This window comes from Sarcophilus harrisii, chromosome 2, assembly GCF_902635505.1.
Source record: "Sarcophilus harrisii chromosome 2, mSarHar1.11, whole genome shotgun sequence".
In the NCBI taxonomy this organism is placed as follows: Eukaryota; Metazoa; Chordata; class Mammalia; order Dasyuromorphia; family Dasyuridae; genus Sarcophilus; species Sarcophilus harrisii.
Window position 1 is genome coordinate 309336143 of NC_045427.1, and position 21489 is coordinate 309357631.

Consider the following 21489-nt stretch of genomic DNA (forward strand, 5'->3'; position numbering starts at 1 on the left):
AAATAAAGAACAGGACAGAGATAAGGGGGAAAATTACCTGAAGTTTTGGAAAAGGATGTAAATAAAGGAGAACCCAGCAGGAATCAGAGTAGGGAAAAGTACTGCCAAAAAGTAGCTGCAGAAGGAAAACAAAAACCAATCTAGGAGAATGAAAATATTTAGCAGTTCAAAAGGATGCCAAAAAAAAATAATAATAATAATAATAAATCCAGTAGAATTTACATAGAAAAATAAAAGAAGAGAATTAGACATATGGATCAGTGTTAACTAATGAAGGAACTATGTTTTAAATCACCTATATAGATCCACCCCAAACTGGCACAATCTAGTAAAAGTAGTAAAGAACTTATAAAATAAATTATCAGCCAGTGATTTATACTGATAGTCTTATATACAACCATCTATGAGGAAAAAAAATACTCTTAATTGAAATCAGAGTGGGAGGGGAAGGGCAAATAGTCCTACTGTCAAGTGAAAGGGATGGGCTATTTCTATCCCAGACATCCACTTGCTTGCTTGAATGAAGATTCAAGCAATCATAGCAAATGTAATACAGACTAAGAAAAAAAAGTCAAGGCATTTACAGAGGTATATCATGATCCGAAGGACATTTAAATATTTAAATGGTGGTCAACATCATTATTACTATTACCATTATTATTGTTGTTGTTATTGTCCAGAAGAGAAACAGAAAGATCCCAGTTACAGATGACTCCTTTCCCCTCTCTAAAACCATTCTGTTAGACATTGCATTGGTTCTTCCTACTGTGAAGCATGTCAGCATTAGTCAGCAACATGCCAGACTAGTATAGAGGTTTGAATGGAGTCACATCATTGCACCAAGGGGAGGGAAAAGTGCTCTTGTTATTGTTTTTCATTTTTAAAATAAGTTTTGAGTTAAAAATCAGGAACATCTTTTGCTATTTTGGCCATCCTTCTGAAAGAACTATAAAAGCTAGAAAGCCCACTTACCATGTAATGACTTCATTCCTAATGTGTACGACGGCCTCCGCAAAGGCAGAGACTTCGGGAGGGAAGGGTACGTGCTGCTGAACAGGACGTCATTGGGCAAGGCTTGGTCCAGAATCGAGGTCCTTGAAGTGAAGTAGTGCTCCCTCTGACCACTGTAAATGCTTTCATCTGACAGTGTTCTGTGCAAGGTCCGCCGTGTGGTAGGAGTGGAAGGGAAAGGAGACTGTGGAGAGGAAAGCCCATGGAACTGTAAAATAATGCAACACAGGAAAGAGTAAATCTCATCTGTCAGGAGCTGGAATCCACAGAATTCAGGGAAGAAGCCTAGAAAGGAGAGAATGAGACTAAGGATAACAATGATTTCCGCATTTTCAAAACAAACATGCATTTCCTGACTAGAGCTCTCAGAAGCCATCCCTTACTACTTTGTATTTCATTATCATCAAACACTGGTGTCTGCAGGTGTATTGGAGTGCTCCACAGAGAAACTTGTCAGGACTACTTCCTTCCTATTCCCTCCCATTATAATGTGTTTCCTGTATAACATGTCAACATTTGTCAAATTAAAATTTCTTTTTCTTTTTCTCTTCTCTCTCTCTTTAACTGCGTGGACCAATTTTAGGAAGGGCCCAGATTAATTTCAGCATTCAGAGAGTGACCAGGATGATGAAAGGCCTCGAGCATGTCTGATCAAGTTTGGATATATGAACTGCCACTGTAAAGTTTGAAGAAAGGAAAAATTCATAGGTGACATAGCTAACTGTCTTCAGGTATTTGAAAGGTTGTTATGTGGTAGGCCTAGGGGTCAGACGTTTGACTGGACCCTAAAAGCAAAGAGTAGAAGGAAGGAGATTTAGATTCATGTCAGGAAAAACTTCCTGGCATAGAGTTATTCAAAAGCATTTCATTTGTCCATCTACTTTATTATGACATATTATTATCACCATGCTTATTAAAAGGCTCAACATTCCCCATTATTGGAAGAAGGAAAGTATCATTCCTGGAATAGCTATGTTCACTTAACCTCAAGAAGGAGCCTAAAAAAAGGTGTTCACCACCAATTGGATAGTGTAGTTGATAGGACCCTGTCTTCCTTCCTCATTTTCCTGCTCTGTAAAAAGGGCCAATAACTGCACCAACCTTCCAGAGTTGCTGTGAGGATCAAATGAAGAAATATTTGAAGAGCTCTTTGCAAACCTTAAAGCATTATATAAATATGAGTTGATCCCATCATCATCATGCCATTCATAATCAGTTTCTCAAGACTCTTTAGGGAAAACTACATCATTTGCAGCCAGGAATACCTGCCCGGGCAGATGAGTACTGCCCAAAGAAAGGAATTCATTAAATGCTATGGAGGACTAACTAAAATGTGAACCACGCTAATTTTTCTTAAACAATCACAGAATCCTAGGCATACAAGAATGGGCAGAGCTCTTAATCATCATTTGGTCAATCTGCTCATTTTATACAGAAAAGTTAAGTGATTTGCCTGCAGTTCCACAGTAAATGTATGTAATATGTATGGGAGCATAGGCCATCTTAATTCCAGAGGCTAGAGCTCTTGCCATTACAGGATGTCTATTGCCAATATAAATATGAAGTTATCAGGGGCAGTTAAATAGCACACTGACCCTGGAGTCAGGAGGACCTGAGTTCAAATTTGGCCTGGGCAAGTCACTTAATCCCAGCTACCTCGCCAGAGTCCTCTACAGTTCTCCTTAGTGTACACCTTGCTCATCTTTCCCCATCCTCAAAGATTATCCTTGAGTTTCCTTGCAGAAACGAGTGATGCTAGAAAGACCGGCCACTGCTACAATGGTACTGCTTACCTCCCAGGCTATCCATACCCACTCATCTGGTATGGACTCATCTGCCTGGTGCTTTCCAGCATCTAAAACTCTGCCGAGGTGGAAAAAAGCATCATCCTTCATTACAGACAACCTTGGACATGGTAATAGCATCAATTCGCTGCCAAGACTTTGATAAAGGTGACGCTTGCTCTACTGACAGAACTCAGAAGAGTTCAAGAAATCAAGAAAACCTCGCCAATACTTTTACGTCAAAAATCTTAGTAAAGGCTTCTATCAGGATAAATTTCACTTTCCTCCAACTTCCAAGATATGATATGAAATAATTTGTTATTTGGAATATGGCATTTAAAACTTTTAATAAGCCTTTTTGGATTTTGACAATCATGGAAAGAAGTTGCGAGCACTTGCTTTGGCAAAGGTTGCTAGGGAAACCATTTGTACCCTGGATGATGAGTCTGAATTGTTAAAGGATGGCTTATAAAAACAGAAATTATGGAAATCAAGAACCTATGTATCTAAAAAGTGATCATGTAAATGTTTATGATAATGAACCATTTCTGATAAAATCCTACAACACCATTTATTTTATATAAATGCTGATCAAATTTAGAGAGCAAATTTCACTTTTTGGCAACCTCCCAACTTCCTCCACACAATAGGAATAAGGAGATACTAAAAGCATAAATATGATTACAGCAAACTCCCCTTCTGTTTTAATAAAGACTGGAAATACTACTGGCAATTGAGAGAATATTATAATTTTCATTTTTAACCAATCCTTCAAGTCCTTTAAAAGGATTCAGAGGCTTGACTTGTCAAAGGGGTCCAGAACACAACAAAGATTAACTTCTGCTCTAAAGTAAGAGATAAAGTGTATTTTAAAATTTCAGAGTAGGTTATCAATTAGGTTTATTAGATATGTTCTGTAAGTTTCTTCGGTCTCAGTTTATTCATCACTAAATTAGAAATAATATTTGCATTATTTACTTCATATGCTCAGTGGAAAAAGTGATTTCTTAAATCTTTAAGAGTTAAATAAATGCGAATCATTATTATGAGGTTTATTACCTTTTCTATTAGCCTAAACACATCATCCAATTACCCAATTGATAAAAGCTTAGTTGTCATGTTAGGGAGAACAATCATGATTTAAAAATAAAATCTTTTCTAGGGGCAGCTAGGTGGCACAATGGTTAGAGCACTAGCCCTGAAGTCAGGAGTACCCAAGTTCAAATCTGGCCTCAGACACTTAATACTTCCTCGCTGTGTGACCTTGGGCAAGTCACTTGGCCCCAATTGCCTGAGGAGAAAAGAAAAAAAAAAAAAAAAAAAGGAAAAGCCTATTCTAGAAGTGGGGAAAAAATATGCATGACCATCAAGAATTGTGTGTTGTTCAAAGAGGGTTCTGAGCAAAATGATATCCATTAGCCATTAATATTGACAGACTCACAGAATCACAGACTGGGAGCTGGAAGAAACTTTGGGAGCAATCTAAACCAACTCTCTAGTAGAAGAGGGATTCACTGTACAACCTGCTTAACAATTGGTTACTCAGCCTCAGCTCAAAGAACTTCAGTGGCAGGGAGTCCAATATCTCCAAGACAAACTGTTCCAATTTTGAACAGATGCCGTTGTTAGTAAATATATATTAACAATGAACTTAAATCTGACTAAATCTAAAACTTCTAACCTTGTTTTGTTCCTAGTTAGACTTGGTGGAACCTCCTCTTTCTTACAATAACCTTTGAAATACTCAAAGACAATTATGACTTTTCCCTGTCTCCCTTCTTTATCCTTGCACCAAGTTTTATCCAGGCTAAACATCCCCACTGATCTTTGCATATTGTGGGCTCAGCTCTGCCCATCATCATCTTCTAAATAATATCTAGCTTGTCAATGTCCTTCTTAAAACATGGCATCCACTATTGAACATAATATGAGATATGACTTGGGCAGAGTAAAGGACTATTACCTCCCGCCTTCTGAATACTATGTTTCTCTCAATACTCCTAAGATCACATTAGATTAAAAAAAAATTAAGTGCTTTATTGAAAAATTATTACTTAACAGCAATACAAATAATACAAATAACAAAAGTGCTCAATAACTTTTTACTTATCAATGTGTTAATTGGAGCTGCTTGCTGTTCCCCGCCAGTTTCCTGACTCCATGCCGCAAATGCTTTCCTCTCTTCATTTCACTTTTTAGCTACCCTGGCTTTGTTCAAGACTCAGCTCAAATCCCACCTTTTCTGCCCTTCTATCTTACTCTAGATATACTGTGTATATATGTAGTTATTTATATTGTCTGCTCCATTAGAGCAGTAACTCCTACAGAACATTGTAAAAGCACCATGTTTGATACATAGTAAGTCCTTAATAAATGCTTTTTAATTGTTTCCTTCAAAATTGGGTTTGAATACCTTGTTATGTGAAGACTTTCCTAGTCTTTTCTCTTACTTGTGTCCCTGACCAATACCACTACCACCACCAGTTCTCCTCCTCCAAATTATACTGTATTTGTTTTGTACACAATTATGTCCCCCATTAGAATATAAGCTCCTTGAGGATAAAAACTGTTGACTGACAAATTACATTTCTTCAGAAAACTTCTTTTACATACCTTAAAATTTTTCTGTGATTCAGGAGTTGGGCTTTCAAAGTCAATTAATTTTTTTAGGTCCTCCTCAATTGTAGATTTAGAGGTTTGTTTTGGAGATGCTCGGAGGTCCCTGGCAGAGGCACGCAGCCTGGTGTGGGCTATTTCATTGCCATCACTCTGGTGGCGTCTTAAAAGAAATGGAGATAGCAGAAACTAAAATCAGTAACACTAAGTATACCACCCTAAACTAGGGGAGAAGGTTGTGGAGGAGAGAGAAAGGTGAATTTTATCTAATAAAATCATATTTTATTTCAATAAACACCTGTTAAAAGGAATGAAACTTTGTTTAAATAATTAACTCTTTAAACAATAAAGGACTCACTTTAATAAAGTCAATATGATAGTAGAAGTTAAATAAAAAGAAAAAAATGATACCAGATCCATTGAAAAAAAAATTGCTGGTTATCTACCCCCAAATATTTTCTGCATAAAGAAAAATAAATGACTCAACATCTTTCAATTTCTATTGTGTTGAAAGTACTAAAACCTACACATGCATATACTTATGAGTCTGTGTGTTCAGGGATTCCCTTTGAAGTATCCCTTTGGTATCCAGATGCATGTACAGTTGCTACCATAAGCTGAAAATAGTACATTTAGCATTTGAAAGAGCATCAGAGTGACCAATTTTTAATAGGCACACCAAGTGGTCAATTATTCTGAAGTATGTTTTCTTCACTTCAGAGAACTAAGACTCAAATTCTATTATCTATGCCATCTCTCATTCAAGAACAAGAATCAGTCAAATGATGATATATGTCATCATTTGTACATAAATATGTACACAAATAAACCTCACAAATACTAAGTATGCATATTCTTCCTTGCTGTCCCGCCCCCCCCTTTTATGTCATTTTTCTTTAAAGATGTAGATCTGGATTTTCTTGTCTTCCTATTTAGAACAACCAAGCCAATAGAAGCAAAAAATGCTCTTACTTTCTTGTATCCATAAACCCCACAGAGTTTATTGTCCCTTCAGGTTTTTTCCATCCAATCAGGTACTTGCTAGTAGCACCCTGTCGAGGGTAGAAAGTCCTAGGACCAGAAGAGGAGGAAGAAGAGGAGGAGAAAGAAGGTGCAAGCTGCGGGGAAGTGGCAGAATGAAGCTCTTCTTTGGGTGAACTTCTGGCACTGGTGAAAACAACTGGACTGGCAGAGTGTCGTGAGCTCATGGTACTGGGAGAGAAGCGTAACAAAGACAAAACTTGACTTAAGTTTGCATGTATGCATCTTCTGTACTTAATTTACTAAAAGCACATTGTCACTGGGAACACAATGTTAAAATTACTATTCCTGCAAAAAACAAAACAAAACAAAAAGCCTGCCTTTTTTTGTTGAGATTGTAATCCTAAAATAATGAGTAATTTATACATTTCTAAAGGAGGTCAGTTACTGGCCTTCTTATTCATTAATGTAAATGTCCATTGAAACAAGTGGTAATGTGAGTTCCCCTTTGTATTTTAAACTAAAATCTAAAAAATGAGAATATCAGAGAAAATCAGAGATGAAACGGGGAAAAGGAATTGGGGGTAGGGATATTTTGATATTTTACATCCTCTTTATGCTGACATTTAATGTGAATTCAACTTTGATCTAAGTTCAGGTTTCTATATTTCCTTTTCTCAAGATGCTCCAAGTCATTATTAATCAGAGAAATGCAAATTAAGACAACTCTAAGATACCACTACACACCTGTCAGATTGGCTAAGATGACAGGAAAAAATAATGATGATTGTTGGAGGGGATGCAGGAAAACTGGGACATTGATGCATTGTTGGTGGAGTTGTGAACGAATCCAACCATTTTGGAGAGTAGTTTGGAACTATGCTCAAAAAGTTATCAAACTGTGCATACCCTTTGATCCAGCAGTGTTACTACTGGGATTATATCCCAAAGAGATTATAAAGAAGGGAAAGGGACCTGTATGTGCACGAATGTTTGTGGCAGCCCTTTTTGTAGTGGCTAAAAACTGGAAACTGAATGGATGTCCATCAGTTGGAGAATGGCTGAATAAATTGTGGTATATGAATATTATGGAATATTACTGTTCTGTAAGAAATGACCAACAGGATGATTTCAGAAAGGCCTGGAGAGACTTACACGAACTGATGCTGAGTGAAATGAGCAGGACCAGGAGATCATTATATACTTCAACAACAATACTATATGATGACCAGTTCTGATGGACCAGGCCATCCTCAGCAACAAGATCAACCAAATCATTTCTAATGGAGCAGTAATGAACTGAACTAGCTATGCCCAGAAAAAGAACTCTGGGAGATGACTAAAAACCATTACATTGAATTCCCAATCCCTATATTTATGCACACCTGCATTTTTGATTTCCTTCACAAGCTAATTGTACAATATTTCAGAGTCTGATTCTTTTTGTACAGCAAAATAACGTTTTGGTCATGTATACTTATTGTGTATCTAAGTTATATTTTAATATATTTAACATCTACTGGTCATCCTGCCATCTAGGGGTGGGGTGGGGGTAAGAGGTGAAAAATTGGAACAAGAGGTTTGGCAATTGTTAATGCTGTAAAGTTACCCATGTATATATCCTGTAAATAAAAGGCTATTAAATAATATATATATATATATATATATATATATATATATATATATATATATTCTTTTCTCTTAAAAAACAAAAACAAATTTTAACATCTATATTTTATTTTATTTATTTTGCTGAGGCAATTGGGATTAAGTGGCCCAAGGCCACACAACTAGAACATATTAAGTATCTGAGGCCAGATTTGAACTCGGGTCCTCCCAACTTCAAGGCTGGTGCTTTAATCAATGTGCCACCCAATTATCCTAGGTTTCTTTATATTTTCATATAAAGTTTGCTTATCATGAATACTTTTGCTTTTGTGTTAAAATATTATACTGTTCAATTCCAAGGAGTGCTTGCTGCACATAACATTTTTCCTTCACTTCATTCTTAGTTTTTATTATCTGAAGAATCTACCCCAGGAAAAATGGACTCAAAGGACTTTCAGTATTCTGATGATAAACAATATGGTGGCTAGGGAGTTAATTGCAGCTCTGCTATTTACTACCTGTGTGACTTTGGGCAAAGCACCCTCTGGGTTTCCTCATTTGTCATAGCAGATGAGCGTTAAAAGTCCTTTTATAGTTCTGAATTTTTCAATTTATCAACTATTCCCAGAGAATGGTAAAACACACCAAACTTCCTTCTTACTATTTGTAGCTACTAGGTTCCAGACATATGGTATCTGAGTGCAAAGATAAGATTCAAATCGTACTTAAAAACTATGAGACTTCCAATTCACTAATCCCACTTTCTACAGGAAGTCTTTAACAATCTTTATTATTCCCTTCCCTTCCTTATTTTTTATTTATTCTGTGATGCCTTACTCAAATGGAAATAGCAGCCATTAAACTATATATAAAGACCTGTCAGCTGTATATTACTGACTTAGAAAACCACATTTTATCTCTAATTAGGTCTATGGGAAATGCTTCTCACTTACAGTTTAATGTGGTTCAGGGTTCTCAAAAGTGTTGCTTCTGCACTGAGGAAGGTATATAGTTGTATGTAGTTTGTTTATACCCATTTGCTGTGGTTTTCCCATTAGATAGTATGTTCTTTGAGGGCCTGGAATGTGAACTGTCTTTCTTTGTATCTTTAAGACTTAGCAGAATGCCTGACATATAACTAGTGCTTAGCAACTAAAAAGAGGTTACTTTCATCAAAATTCTAAAGGAAATTTAGTTGTAACTGTTCTATCCCTATACAATATTCCTCAGGATCCTTTTTTTCCCCCAGAATACAGAATCTGACATCACTAGCTTAAAGCAAACTCAAAGGCAGCTTACATTGATTTTACTTTGAAGATATTTGGGGTTTTTGGTTTTGTTTTGTTTAGAAAGGACAGGGGAAAAGTCAAAACCTACGTCCATGTTGTCTGCTATTCCCTCCCACTCCTTGTTCATCATTTCCACCAATAGTGAATGAATTACGGTAAAGGAGGACAAACTCAAGTCAAGTAATGGCCCCAGATAAAGGTTAAGGAGAAGAAAGAGAACTAGCAAAGAATTTTTTTTTGAAGGAGGGTTAGTCGTTAATTCAAATTTCACCTAGATTAACTCTGACAACAAGAGCCTTTACAATAATACAAAATCCATATACTATCTACAGAATATGAAGAGGGCAAAGCTTCCTTCATTCTTGTAATTTGCAAAGAAGTAACTTCATGGGTTAAAATTTGGCAAAAGATAAAGCACTTGGATGAAGATCAAGATATTTCAGTCATTTAGGCTGCTTCAGAATCTCTTTGAAAGTAACCGGCAAAACCTAGTTTCCCCCTATCTAATATGATCCTCTTAAAAAATGCTTATCAAGTTATTATTAGAACATGGGGAAAAAAAGTCACCTGAGGGCTGCATAAACAAAAAATAAATAACCTGACTGTTATACAAAAGATGGTACCTATGCCTCCTTGATTTACTTTTAAAATAAGAACAGAGAAAATAAGATTCTGTTCAATAAATAATTAAAACACCGAGAAAAATCAAGTTTACATGACAGCTACTTTAAAGGTTAAAAAACCAAAAACAAAAAAAGAAAAGTAAGGGTTGGAGGGGAAGGGGAGAGACAAAATGCAAAAGAGGGAAGAAGCAGAGAAAGATGGAAATAGAAAATGATATGCAGAAGAGAGAGATTCACTCAAAGGCAAGGGAGAGACAAGACCTCAAGAGGGGCAGAATGCCTTTACTGTAAAGACACACAGATCATATACAAAGGAAAAATGATACACAATGAAAAACGGTTACTAAGACAGAAAAACACATAGTGAAATAGTAATGTGTGAAGATACACACCCACATGCACATCCACAGACCCATCCACACCCACTGAGATGTTAATGGAGCAATCATCTCTTGTCCTTTGTGGTGGTTTTAAAGTAATATTACACTTTTGCAACAATAATAGCAGCTTACATTTTACATACAAATACTTGCCCTGTAAGCCAGAAAAAATTAAACTGAGGTCCAGATCTACCCCATAGTCAAAGGGCTCTTTCCTCTTGTCTTAAGCTACAAACATGCATTAATAACAATCTTGAATGGACAAGATTGCTAAGCACTGGGTTCAAGTACTGCTTCTAACACACACTAGAATGTGTGACCATGGGCATGTCATCAAAGCTTTAAGTGTCCCAGGCAACTTATTAAGATTACAAATTCACAGAAAAATTGCTGACTGCTATTTGTAGGAAGAGTTTTCATGCTGGAGATCCTTAAACTGATGAAATCACACATTTAGACCTAGATCTAGATGGGCAGAAGCCTGAGTAATTATACATAAAGAAAAAATTTAAAAGTCATTATGAGAATCTAAGCTAAACAAATCAACACTGGACTATTCTTTTAAAAAAAAAAAAAACATATATATATATATATATATTCCAGTAAGAATTGAGAGTATAAGAAGGATATATTGGCATAATTAAAAAACCCCATTAGAATATTTTGTTCAAATCTGGTTTATCCAAGGAATTTAAGAAATCTGGAGAACTCAAAGGTCATAAGCAAGAAAGCAAGGTTATAGGAATGGAAAGTCAGAAGAATGATGGGAGGCCAACCTAAACTTCACACAGTTAAAAGGTAATTGCTTTCATCAAATGTATTGATTATTATGATAGTAAGTATTATGTCATTTGTCTACTTAGAAGACCATGTGAAGAGAAATGGACTAATTATAGCAGGACAGATTTAATCTAGATATAAGTAAAAACTTCTTAAATTTCAGACTGATTAAAACTCAAAGAGGTTATGTGCCAACAGAAGAGATCAAACATTTTCCCCTGAAGTCTTTAAAAAAGAAAAACAAAGAAAACAATTTTTTTCCATGTTTTGACTTGCACAATTTTGATACCTCGAATCAGGTGGCTGGACAAAATAACATCATTTTCTTAAGAAGATCAAACAAAAGAAAAATATTTAATTACTACAGGAATAATAAGGGTTAGAAATGGAAGACTATTTCCCGATAATGAATTGAAATTAATTACCAAGGAAGATGTGGAGTCTCATTCCTTAAAGGTTAAAAAAAAAAAAAAAAGTACTAGGATAAATTCTCATTTTTATATTATTTAAAATTGACCCTTCCTAATGAATTAAATCGCCCCTGTTTTCATTTTCAGTCTCTTCATAGAGTTCAGACTCCATGACACTTATAGAATTTGGTATACAATTCTTGTAGGGCTTCTTCCTGTTCTTCATGAATATACAAAGGAAATTCCTGTCTATATTCTGTCCTTTATGCATAGAATTATCTTTAAATAACTTAATATCTTTTAGTCTATACTTAATAAAATATTAGTTTCTAATATGCAAAAAATTGGATCGTATATGAAACTATAAATGTCTATTACAGATAACTTGCTATTTTTAAAAAATGTTTTATAATTTTTTGTAATTGTACAAAAATTGTACTCCCCCCCCCCAAAAAAAAAATGCCCTGTACAAACAGGGCTAATTTGTCTGTGAATTCCTCTGAACTGTCTACTCTACTGTTTTTAAAAAATGCTTCAGCAAATCCCCTTTTCTCTTTTTTTTTTGATATCACTATTACTAGCCCCCATCCCCTTCGATATTTGCCCCCATCATTACTATGTCATCCAGGCTGCCACTGTTTCCCCAGGTACTAGTGTGCCTTTTGCTCTCTCCCTTCTACCCAATGATCTGGATCTGTTTCATACATGCTATATATGCATATATTGCCTATCATGGCTGACTGACTGTTCCTTAAAGAGAGGAACTTTCATCTTTGTATCCCTAATATCTAATACCTATTAGGATTTAATAAATGCTTCTTGATTGAATGTCTGAATAAATGCTTGACTGAAAGCAAATGTAATTTAAACTGAATATGTGTTGTATCTGTATTAATATTAAAGATACAATCCAACAGTAGCAGCTTGAAGGGTGGCTATTGCTTTTTTGTAACCAAAGGAGAAAAATCTACCCCTCTTCCCCACATACACATTCATTTAGCTATGTAGAGCACCATTAACTTGTCAATCAGAAAAGACAGAGTTATAAAAATGATTGGACATTGATAATTCCAAGTGAATGCTTCTTTCCACGAAATCAGTTTTATACCCAACATCAGCCAGTCTCTCATGTGTTAAAACATTAATCTGCTAACACCAAATTTAATGATCATCAGCTGAAAATACACATATATATCTATCTACAAACACACACATATATGTGTGTATATAAAATATATAAAACAAATATTACATATAGATGCATAATAATATTATTCTATTCTACACATATATTCAATTATCTCTAAAATAAAATAGTACACAATGAGATGCCACCAAGATGAGAAAGACTGGTGCTAGCACTGTAGAATTGCTTCTAGAATTTGGAGTTCATTCTAGTTACAAAGGTGGAAGGATTATGGAGATAAAGTTTAGAGTTCGCCCCCCAAAAAGAAACTCAATCCAAAAAGCGTTCAGTTAATCTGAAGCATACAATAAAAGGGGCGGGTGCGGTTTGGAGAAATATTGCAAGACATTTATAAATGTTTTTTTCTAGGAGTTTCTTCTTGGCTAAGTAACAATAAGTGCAAGCCAGAGGTAGTAATGTTTGAATCAGTACAAGTCGGTACCCAACAATGGTGGGCAGGGGGAGTGGGAGGATAGATATCTGTACAGGTGGCTATCCTTGGCACTGTTAGGTAGGGTTCAGGTTCTTTAACACCAACTAAGAAAGTCTTTTCTCAACATAAAAAAGTAGCATGCTGCAAGCAAGGTCAGAGTTCAAAGAAGGAGTAGTTAACCAAAGAATGACAAATTGTAACAGGAAAGAGCCATCTTAAGAGACCAATTTCTTATCCTGACCATTAATCATCATTCTTAAGAACTTAAAATATAAAATCCAAAAGCCAATGAAGTTGAATAATACCATTGGGTATTAGAGTTCCCTCATTTCACTTAAAATGTTTTGTTGTCTTTTATTAAAGCTCCAACAAAGCCAAAATTCCATAAATAAAATGACTTTTATCTGGCTAAAAAGTTTTAAAAAATTAACAAGGCTGACTTAAGAAAAATAATTCTGAGAAGTTATTAGTGCATATGGTTTCTCTTAATGACATTCAAAAATAACAAATACTATGTAATTACCAACCTACTTTAATGCAGTTCTCATGGGATGTTACAAGAAACCTGCAGTATCATTGATAGGGATAGTGGAAAGGAACAGAGCCCAGCCAGAAATACTGCAGCAGAATATAATCACTATAATTTACTTTTTGTCACCGATTCCCAGGTACAAGCTCTTTCACACACTGTCAAGTGATCTCCACATTAATTATCGTTCCCGTCTTCTGAGGACACAAACACTCTAATTTGCAGTGATTTTAGCTATTCTTGCAATGTTCATTTGGTTACCAAGTTCTTTTCTTCTTGCAAAGAATAGTTGTTAAATCTCTCATTCTAGAGATCTTTTTCCTTAAACTGACTCACCCAAATCCCAAACTAAACTCCTAAAATCCCAAAATTCCTAAAACTAATGTCATTCAACTCTTCAGTTAGGGCGTCAGGAAGCAGTCCTTGCCACAAAATTTGTGCCTCAAAGACTCATAGAATTTTTATTCTTCAAAATATTTACATTTTTAATGGGCATACAAAATTATCAACTTATAGAAGCAGTGGGAGGTTATTGTACCTAGCTTTCAGCCCATCATTGCCTGAGGTTGCCTTAGCAAATGATTTTGCAGAATGGATATTCCCCACACCACTATTCTAAAAGATCAAGATGCTTTCATTATGTCCCCATTAATCATGCCCTAAGTATCTTGGAAAGACTAAGAGATTTTGAAGAGGATCTGTTTTACACTCTGCTTCTGATACTTCTGGCAATCTCAGATTTTCTCATTCGGAAAATGAGTGGGTTCAGCTACATGGTCTCCAAGTCCCTTTCAGCCACAGATCTAGGAACTTATCACTAGACTAGGCTCCTTCCACTTCTAAATCTATGATTCTACAAAGGAGATGAAGTGATTCCTTCTATAACTGGTCCAAATAAAAAGCAAATAAATCCTATGAATCTAGTGGAAGATGAGCACAGGTAGCTTTGCACTACATGACTAAGCCTTATTTAATAAAACTCTCTTCATGAGATGACAGGAGAAGTGAGAAAAAGACTTGACTAAAGAATGAAAATCCATGGCTACTTTTTTGAAATAGGAAACTATGGATGCATATAGCACATGTCAATTTTCTGTATGTTAATTTTGGAAAATTCTATACTCTTCTTCCTCTTTGTTATAAGAGAGGGGTCTCTGAAGATGAAATGGGGGAAAATTTATCAAAGGGGAAAGTGATGTGAAAACATTTTTTTTTTTTTTAAATAAAGTGAAGAGTCAAAAAGAGAAACAAAAAATGATAGATAATAAAAATGAAAGAAACAATTTTACAAAAAAGACTGATAGAATGGATAACTTATAATAAATGGCTAAAGTTTTAATTTTTGATTTTTAGCTGAAAGCTACGGAGGAAAGAGAAAAGTGACACCTGCTCTGCCCACCTGAACACGCTCCAATTTAATTTTAAAATTAAGACTTTTTTTACTCTGGTTTTTTTTTTGGGGGGGGGGGGTTATTTGTTTATAGGTTCTTTTTTTCTGCTTGGATATGTGATTTTATTAATGTGGGGAACCCTCAGGGATGAAATTCTTTATTCTAGGATTTATAATCTTACCTTCTAGAAATTCAAATCTCAATGTTTGGAGACATTGAGAGGGTGACTTTTGCAATATTTACAACCATTATATGATTAAGGGGAGATCTGAATCCTTTTTCTGGCTAAAGCTGTCTCTACCTATTATAACATGCTGTTGTGTATGTCTGTATGTGTGTATAACATTTAGGAATATTTTCTGTTTATGTAATAGTGGTAGCTGTATACAACACACAAATAACATCACTCCTTCCTATTAATCCTTGGTGGTGGCTTTTTTTTTTCCATTGAAAAGGTTTGCAAATAAGAGACTCTCCTACTTTTCATTGTCTTATCATATCACAGACAAAAAAAAATATTTTAAAATGTCTAATAGCTTGAAATAATGAGCACATCAGGAAAGAAAAATATAATTTAAACAATTTTCAAAAGGATACATGTGCAAGAATCTTCTGCTTTTAAAAATGTATTATAATTATAGGGCTATCCGTTAAATAGTTCATGATAGACAAGGTATTAAATAAATGAATTGTAATATTCTTTACAGCATTGAATGCTTCTTTTAGTATTCTGTTGAGCTAAATAAATTAGGTAGTTTCCTTCAACTTTGTATTTGGTAGACTATGGGATAGAAGGAGATGCTAGATGGAAGACTGGAAAAGAAATGGTATCTGAAGAGGATTGGTTACCTTGTGTGAGAAGCAGCATCATTAATGCTGAAAGTACTGTTTTCCCTTGTTAAAGGGCTAGAGGAGGGCTGGCTCTTGCTATGGATATCCAGACTCAGGGAAGACTCGGCCTTGCGGTCCATTCCATGACCCTCTTTTTCTAAGGTCCTATCTGCCATGGAGACCACTTCACTGGAGCTATGCCACAAAGGGGCCACCTTCTCCTTTCCCGGTCCTGAGCGTGGGGATGATGTAGCAGCCCCCAGAGATGCTGTGCTACCGTGGCTGGGCCCATATGACGTGGTATCTATGCCGCTGTCTGCAGAAGTGCCTTGAAGGTAGTTGTAGCTATTGAGCTCAGACTCTGTGCGATCCCCTTCATACCACTTCTCATCGCTGTGAGCACTTGATGCATTGCTGGACAGAGTATTGCTGCTGGAGTGGCTTGAGTAATGACTATCAGACTGAAAAGATAAAGTCAGAGATAAAGGAACAGGACATCACAGAAGTCTGTTTTATAAGTTCTTGATGGTTCAAGATGAAATAGTTCTCACACTGGCAAATCAAAGCTGGAGAGATGGTACTTCAAAAGACCACCTCCCAATAATTCTAGCCTATTTTAAAAAGAACCACAGTAGTGTGTGTGTGTCTTTTAAAGAACATTTTTCATCTGTCTGTCTTTTAAAGAACATTTTCCATTACTTGTTACAAGTTAAAATGAAAAGAAAGTGCGTCTTTAAGAAGTCTTTTAATCTTAAATATAGAAAGGGGATGTCATTTCTAAAGGACTTGTCATTTGGAAGAGTTCATTATTCCAGAAGGCCTGATTACTCATAGTAACCTGAAGAACAGAACAAATGTAAGACTGACTCCGAAATAAATTTTACTTTCTGTCATCCCCCAGCTACTCTGTTAGACTATTTTTACTCTTATACGCATGTTCTAGGCAGTGTTTAAAAGGGACACTTTCTAAAATTTATAGAAAATAAGAGAAAAAAAAGAAATGAGATTCAAAACGCACATACAATTAAAATAGTGTTTCAAATTAAGGTAGGTTAAGCTTTTTGGTAGAGAGCAAAAGTATGCTGAGGAAAGAAGGAAACGTGTGCCTTGTATTTGTTTTTTAAAAGAACACAAAATATTCTTTACTTGGCTGATGTCATAGTGAGGGTATTTCAACATCCTCATTAAGGAATAGGTCCATCTTCTAGAATATGTATTTTTATTCTGGGGTGGGTGATGTATATTTGTGAAAAGAACTGAAATCAATTCAAACTAAAGTATGATAACTATTAACTGCTTATCCTTTCAGCAGAGTTGAACATAGAACTTCAGACTACAAATTCAAAGCTCTTTCCACTGTCCATTAATTACTTATATATAACTCAAATAATGGAGAAGTGAATATCCTCTTAAAGAACTTTCCAAAATACTTTGAAAATCCTGGGTATTTCATCAATGTTGATGACTAACAATGTAGGCTGAATTCCCACTAAAATATGAAAATGAATCTTGTTCTAAAAGACTTAAAGGAGTGGGATTATAAATTTTTTTTAAATGCTAGAAGTCTGAAAATCTCATAAGCTAAAACTTCAGTAATTAACAACTTTCAGTATATGAATTCATAATGAATATTTCACTGTAGAATAATCAACATTCCCACAAATCCTTTGTTTATTACAAATACCAGAACCTATATCACCTATCTATTCATTTGGCTGTTTCCATGAAGGCATTTATTGTTAAGACTTCACTTTGGCTTTAGAATACTGAAAAGGTAACAGAGGCCTGCTTTGATGCCTCTTTTACATTTCAACAAAGAAATCTAAGCCGATTCTGTAACAACATTTCTAAAAATATTGAGTCTTTGAGTTACATAAAGATATCCATTGCTAGGAAGCAAAATGTTTCAAGGACTTTCTTTAACTTTCTTAAGTTAACTTACATGCCCTTGTTTGTTTGGCGACAAATGAACAACTGGATCCTGCCGCATTAATCTCCCACTGGGACTCTCTCGGAAAGATGGTAATACCTTTGATACCGCTGGGAGGTGACATGTTGGCTCTGGAATATAACACACGATATTAGGACCAAGTGCAAAACAAAGGCAAGAACATGGTCACAAATGAAGACAGCTTGGCATTGCATCTCTCAGTTCTCATTGATCAGCAAACTTGGAACTTCAGTAATAAAGCTTACTGAGAGTTGACATGATAGACAGCATGTCAGAAACGGAGTGGTTGATGGATAAAGCTTGCAGCTGGTGACGGTGTGTCACGTCAGACACAGTAGCATAGCCAAGTACCACCAAACCAAAAAAGAAAAAGAAAAAAAAAAAAAAAGAGAAAGAAAAAAAAGAAAGAAAAAAAGGCCATGAGCAACAGGGCAAAGTTTTTAATCCACTTTTAATTTGGGGGAAATTTAGAACATATGGGTTGGATTTATGAAATTAATTGTGACATTCGGCTAACCTAGCTTGAACTACATTACCTGGACAGGCATGGATGCAGTTACATATTACTTACCATGGTACTTTGGAAATATTTTACCTGTATATTCATGCTGCTCGAGGACAAAAGAATTGAAATCCTGAGGTCCTCTATAACTGTAAGCTAGGCACAACAGAAAAGACACATAGCAACTAGTTTACTTCAAACATTGGCTTCCTTTTGAACTCCAAGTTGGTTAAAGTGGGGTTCCAAAGGTGAAAGATCAATTCTCTTTAATGGAATACTGCCAAAAATGGATACAAATAATACAGAACTTTTCCTGAGGGATTAAGGCATTTTGCAATATTTCCTCTTTACTGCTCTTAACAATTTCTGAAAGATGATTGGCCTAAAAACCATTACCCAAAAAAGCCCTAACCTATGGACTGATCCAGCCAAGCAAGAATGATCACTCTCTCTCTCTGCTATTAAGACTGGGCAAGGGGAGTTTACAGCTCTTTGATTCTTTCTCAGTATATGCAGACAGAGAAAGGTGAGGCAGATAGGAAAATCTCCTGAATAAAGTGAATTAAGTGAAACGTGGGTTATTAGAGAAGTTTCATCTTATAAAATTGGACACAGTTATACCCAAGTATAGATAAGGGAAACATATACTTCATTATGTAGCTATTACTTCTGAACACTCTCTATTATTACTTCTACCTTATATAGTCCGTATGTTCCCTTTGGGTATAACATATGATGACTGCTTGTATGCCATGAACAAAATAGCTCTTAGAGATCAACAATTCTTTTTTAAGTTGCAAGCCCAAAGAAAACCTTGAGTTTTGAAATAAAGACAGGATGTCACTTGTATATATCCCTTTCAGTGAAAAATTTCTTACAGACGCTAGGACATGTATAAAAATATATAAAAATGCAGTCTACTATAAAGGAATGAACAGATACCCCAAATCTTTCATCAGCATTAACTTTAAAATCTGATGAGTTAAATAAAACTATGACATCAAATTAAAAGGAACATGAGGAAAATAGACAATATCTAAATTATATTAAAGTATAAATGAATCCATGAGGAATCTCACTCATTATGCTACATCTCCCCCTCCCTATTCCCACCTTTCCTTGATGTTGTGTATGTAGAAATTATGCTTTTGAGGCAAAAAGCGTCTGGTCTGCTGGCAACTCTGCTCAAAGTCTGAACATACCTCCCAGAATGCAAAAATAGTGCTGAACAAGGGATCCATTTTACATGTGTCGTTGCCATCACAACAGTATCAAAATATATATGATTAAACTCAGTCTGTCAAAATGAGAACTGCAGATCTGTACAATCTAAGGTTTTTTTCATATTAAAAGGGAGTAAAAATGGGGTGAGGTATAGAGTGAAGGATGACAGATGGCTTCAATAACAAAGCACAACACACTGAGTTTCTGAAGGTTCTGGAATAAAGCATATCTTCAGAACCTGAAAATTACATTTCACTTAATAAATTCCTGTCTTTTTGAGATACCACCCCAATACCATCCTCCATTATCTGTTAATACAAGTATGTGAGGAGAGTAATCAAATACAGAATAGTAACAAGAGCTGCTTTTTTGAGCAATAATAAAACTATGAGTCTTCAGCTTACAAAGTTAAGCTTTTTTTAGCCTTAAAATTTTTTTATATTGCATCCCATATTAATGGTGACTGCCATTACTCTTGATGGAGACAGAAAAGGAAAATCTAGTAGGCCAGACTCGATGACAGTTCTGGTGAAACTATTTTACAGAAATAATTGCTGGGGTAAAGATAATTAAAAAAATAAATAAATAAATAAATTTGTGGCACAATCTTATTATTGCCAACTTGTGTCATTATGCCACTAAAAACCACCTATGATATAGAGAAGGGAAGGAACAGCATGCTAAAAATTCTACGTGAAAACTTAATATGCAAAATTACTGTGCCCAGCAGTTTTGTGCTACTAACACATTTCCTTAGTCAACAGTTTAACTGTACAAAGCAATGAAAATGTATATTATGGCAAAAAAAAAAAAAAAAACAAAAAACTAATTTACAGGTTTGTTTAATGATTTAAACCTTTCTCCTCTCTTTTCTACCAGGAGTTTGTAAAAATCAAAAAGATCTACAGTTCCAATGTCTATATATGACATATGCAGCACCTTTTGAAAAGGTACAAGGAAATGTTAAGTAAATTAAGCAAAAACTGAAGCAAACTGAGGAAAAGTGGCTCACATACATGCTGGTGGTTCAGGAGAGTTTTTGGTACTGAAGATGCTGATAACTTAATAGTCTGTCTGCCTTAGAGCTGAGATTTCAAATGCTTTTGTTTTACTCACTGCTTTCCAGAAAGTGTCTAGAACACTCTATAAGGAACCTAATTTTAATTGATCTTTATTAATAAATTAGACTTCAGTTCAAAGTTTTAAAGGCATTTCATTTCCTAAAGTCATCTCTTGAATGCCAAAGTGACCTTTGGTGGCTTTCACCTTGTAGTAAAATTAATTTTCTTTCGGTAGAAATGAATGACCTACCCATCTGGTCAGCAATGCTCTCCTCACTTCTCTGCCAGCTGGGTGTGACTTTCCCACTAACACTGATGTCCGTCTGAGTGTTCTGCCGGTCAATGGAGGCTGGAGATCTGCGACTCATTCCAAACCTAGGATAATTTCCCCAGAATAAAAGCAAATATTTCACTACCATAACACATAAAGAGAAGGTGATCAAGATGTCATATCCAAAAATGGGACAAAAGTAGAATCATGTAAGTACAATACATCCATAGCCATGTATATGATGTATATAAATATGACATGCTGGTATCATGGCCAATAGAGAGTAATCATTATGACCAAGATCTCTAATTTAAAAGATAAATATAAAAGATAAAGGCTAAATAATAAGTTAATAGGCCTACTTTTCAAAACCATCAAAATAAAATTATGGAATACTGAATATTTTAACTAGAGGCAGCTAGTTGCACAACCCGAGTTTGGATCCTCCTTAGGACACTAAGGTATATAACTGTGGGGAAAGCAACTTAACTCCATTCAGTGCTTTGTCATATATAAATAAGGATGATAACAGCACCTACCAAATGGGGATATGTGGATAAAAATGAGCTAAATTATATAAAGTTCTACATAAACTTTTATGTGCTATATAAATGCTAGGTTATGACCA

At 35.3% G+C, this 21489-nt stretch overlaps 1 protein-coding gene across 10 annotated transcripts in view; it reads right to left on the reverse strand.

The window, feature by feature from the left end:
• Positions 1-21489, reverse strand: part of SIPA1L1 (signal induced proliferation associated 1 like 1) — a 298451-nt gene that overhangs the window by 14181 nt on the left and 262781 nt on the right. For 7 of the 10 annotated variants that reach the window (XM_031952588.1, XM_031952586.1, XM_031952587.1 and 4 more), the window contains 7 exons: positions 20841-20965; positions 18399-18461; positions 17795-17913; positions 15871-16313; positions 6384-6623; positions 5409-5574; positions 973-1219 (listed from right to left, as the gene is read on the reverse strand). In XM_031952588.1, the coding sequence (XP_031808448.1) occupies positions 973-1219; positions 5409-5574; positions 6384-6623; positions 15871-16313; positions 17795-17913; positions 18399-18461; positions 20841-20965 (1403 nt within the window). The remainder of the gene's footprint in view (positions 1-972; positions 1220-5408; positions 5575-6383; positions 6624-15870; positions 16314-17794; positions 17914-18398; positions 18462-20840; positions 20966-21489) is intronic. The other 3 variants (XM_003756271.4, XM_023502371.2, XM_031952592.1) reach the window with 2 other exon arrangements.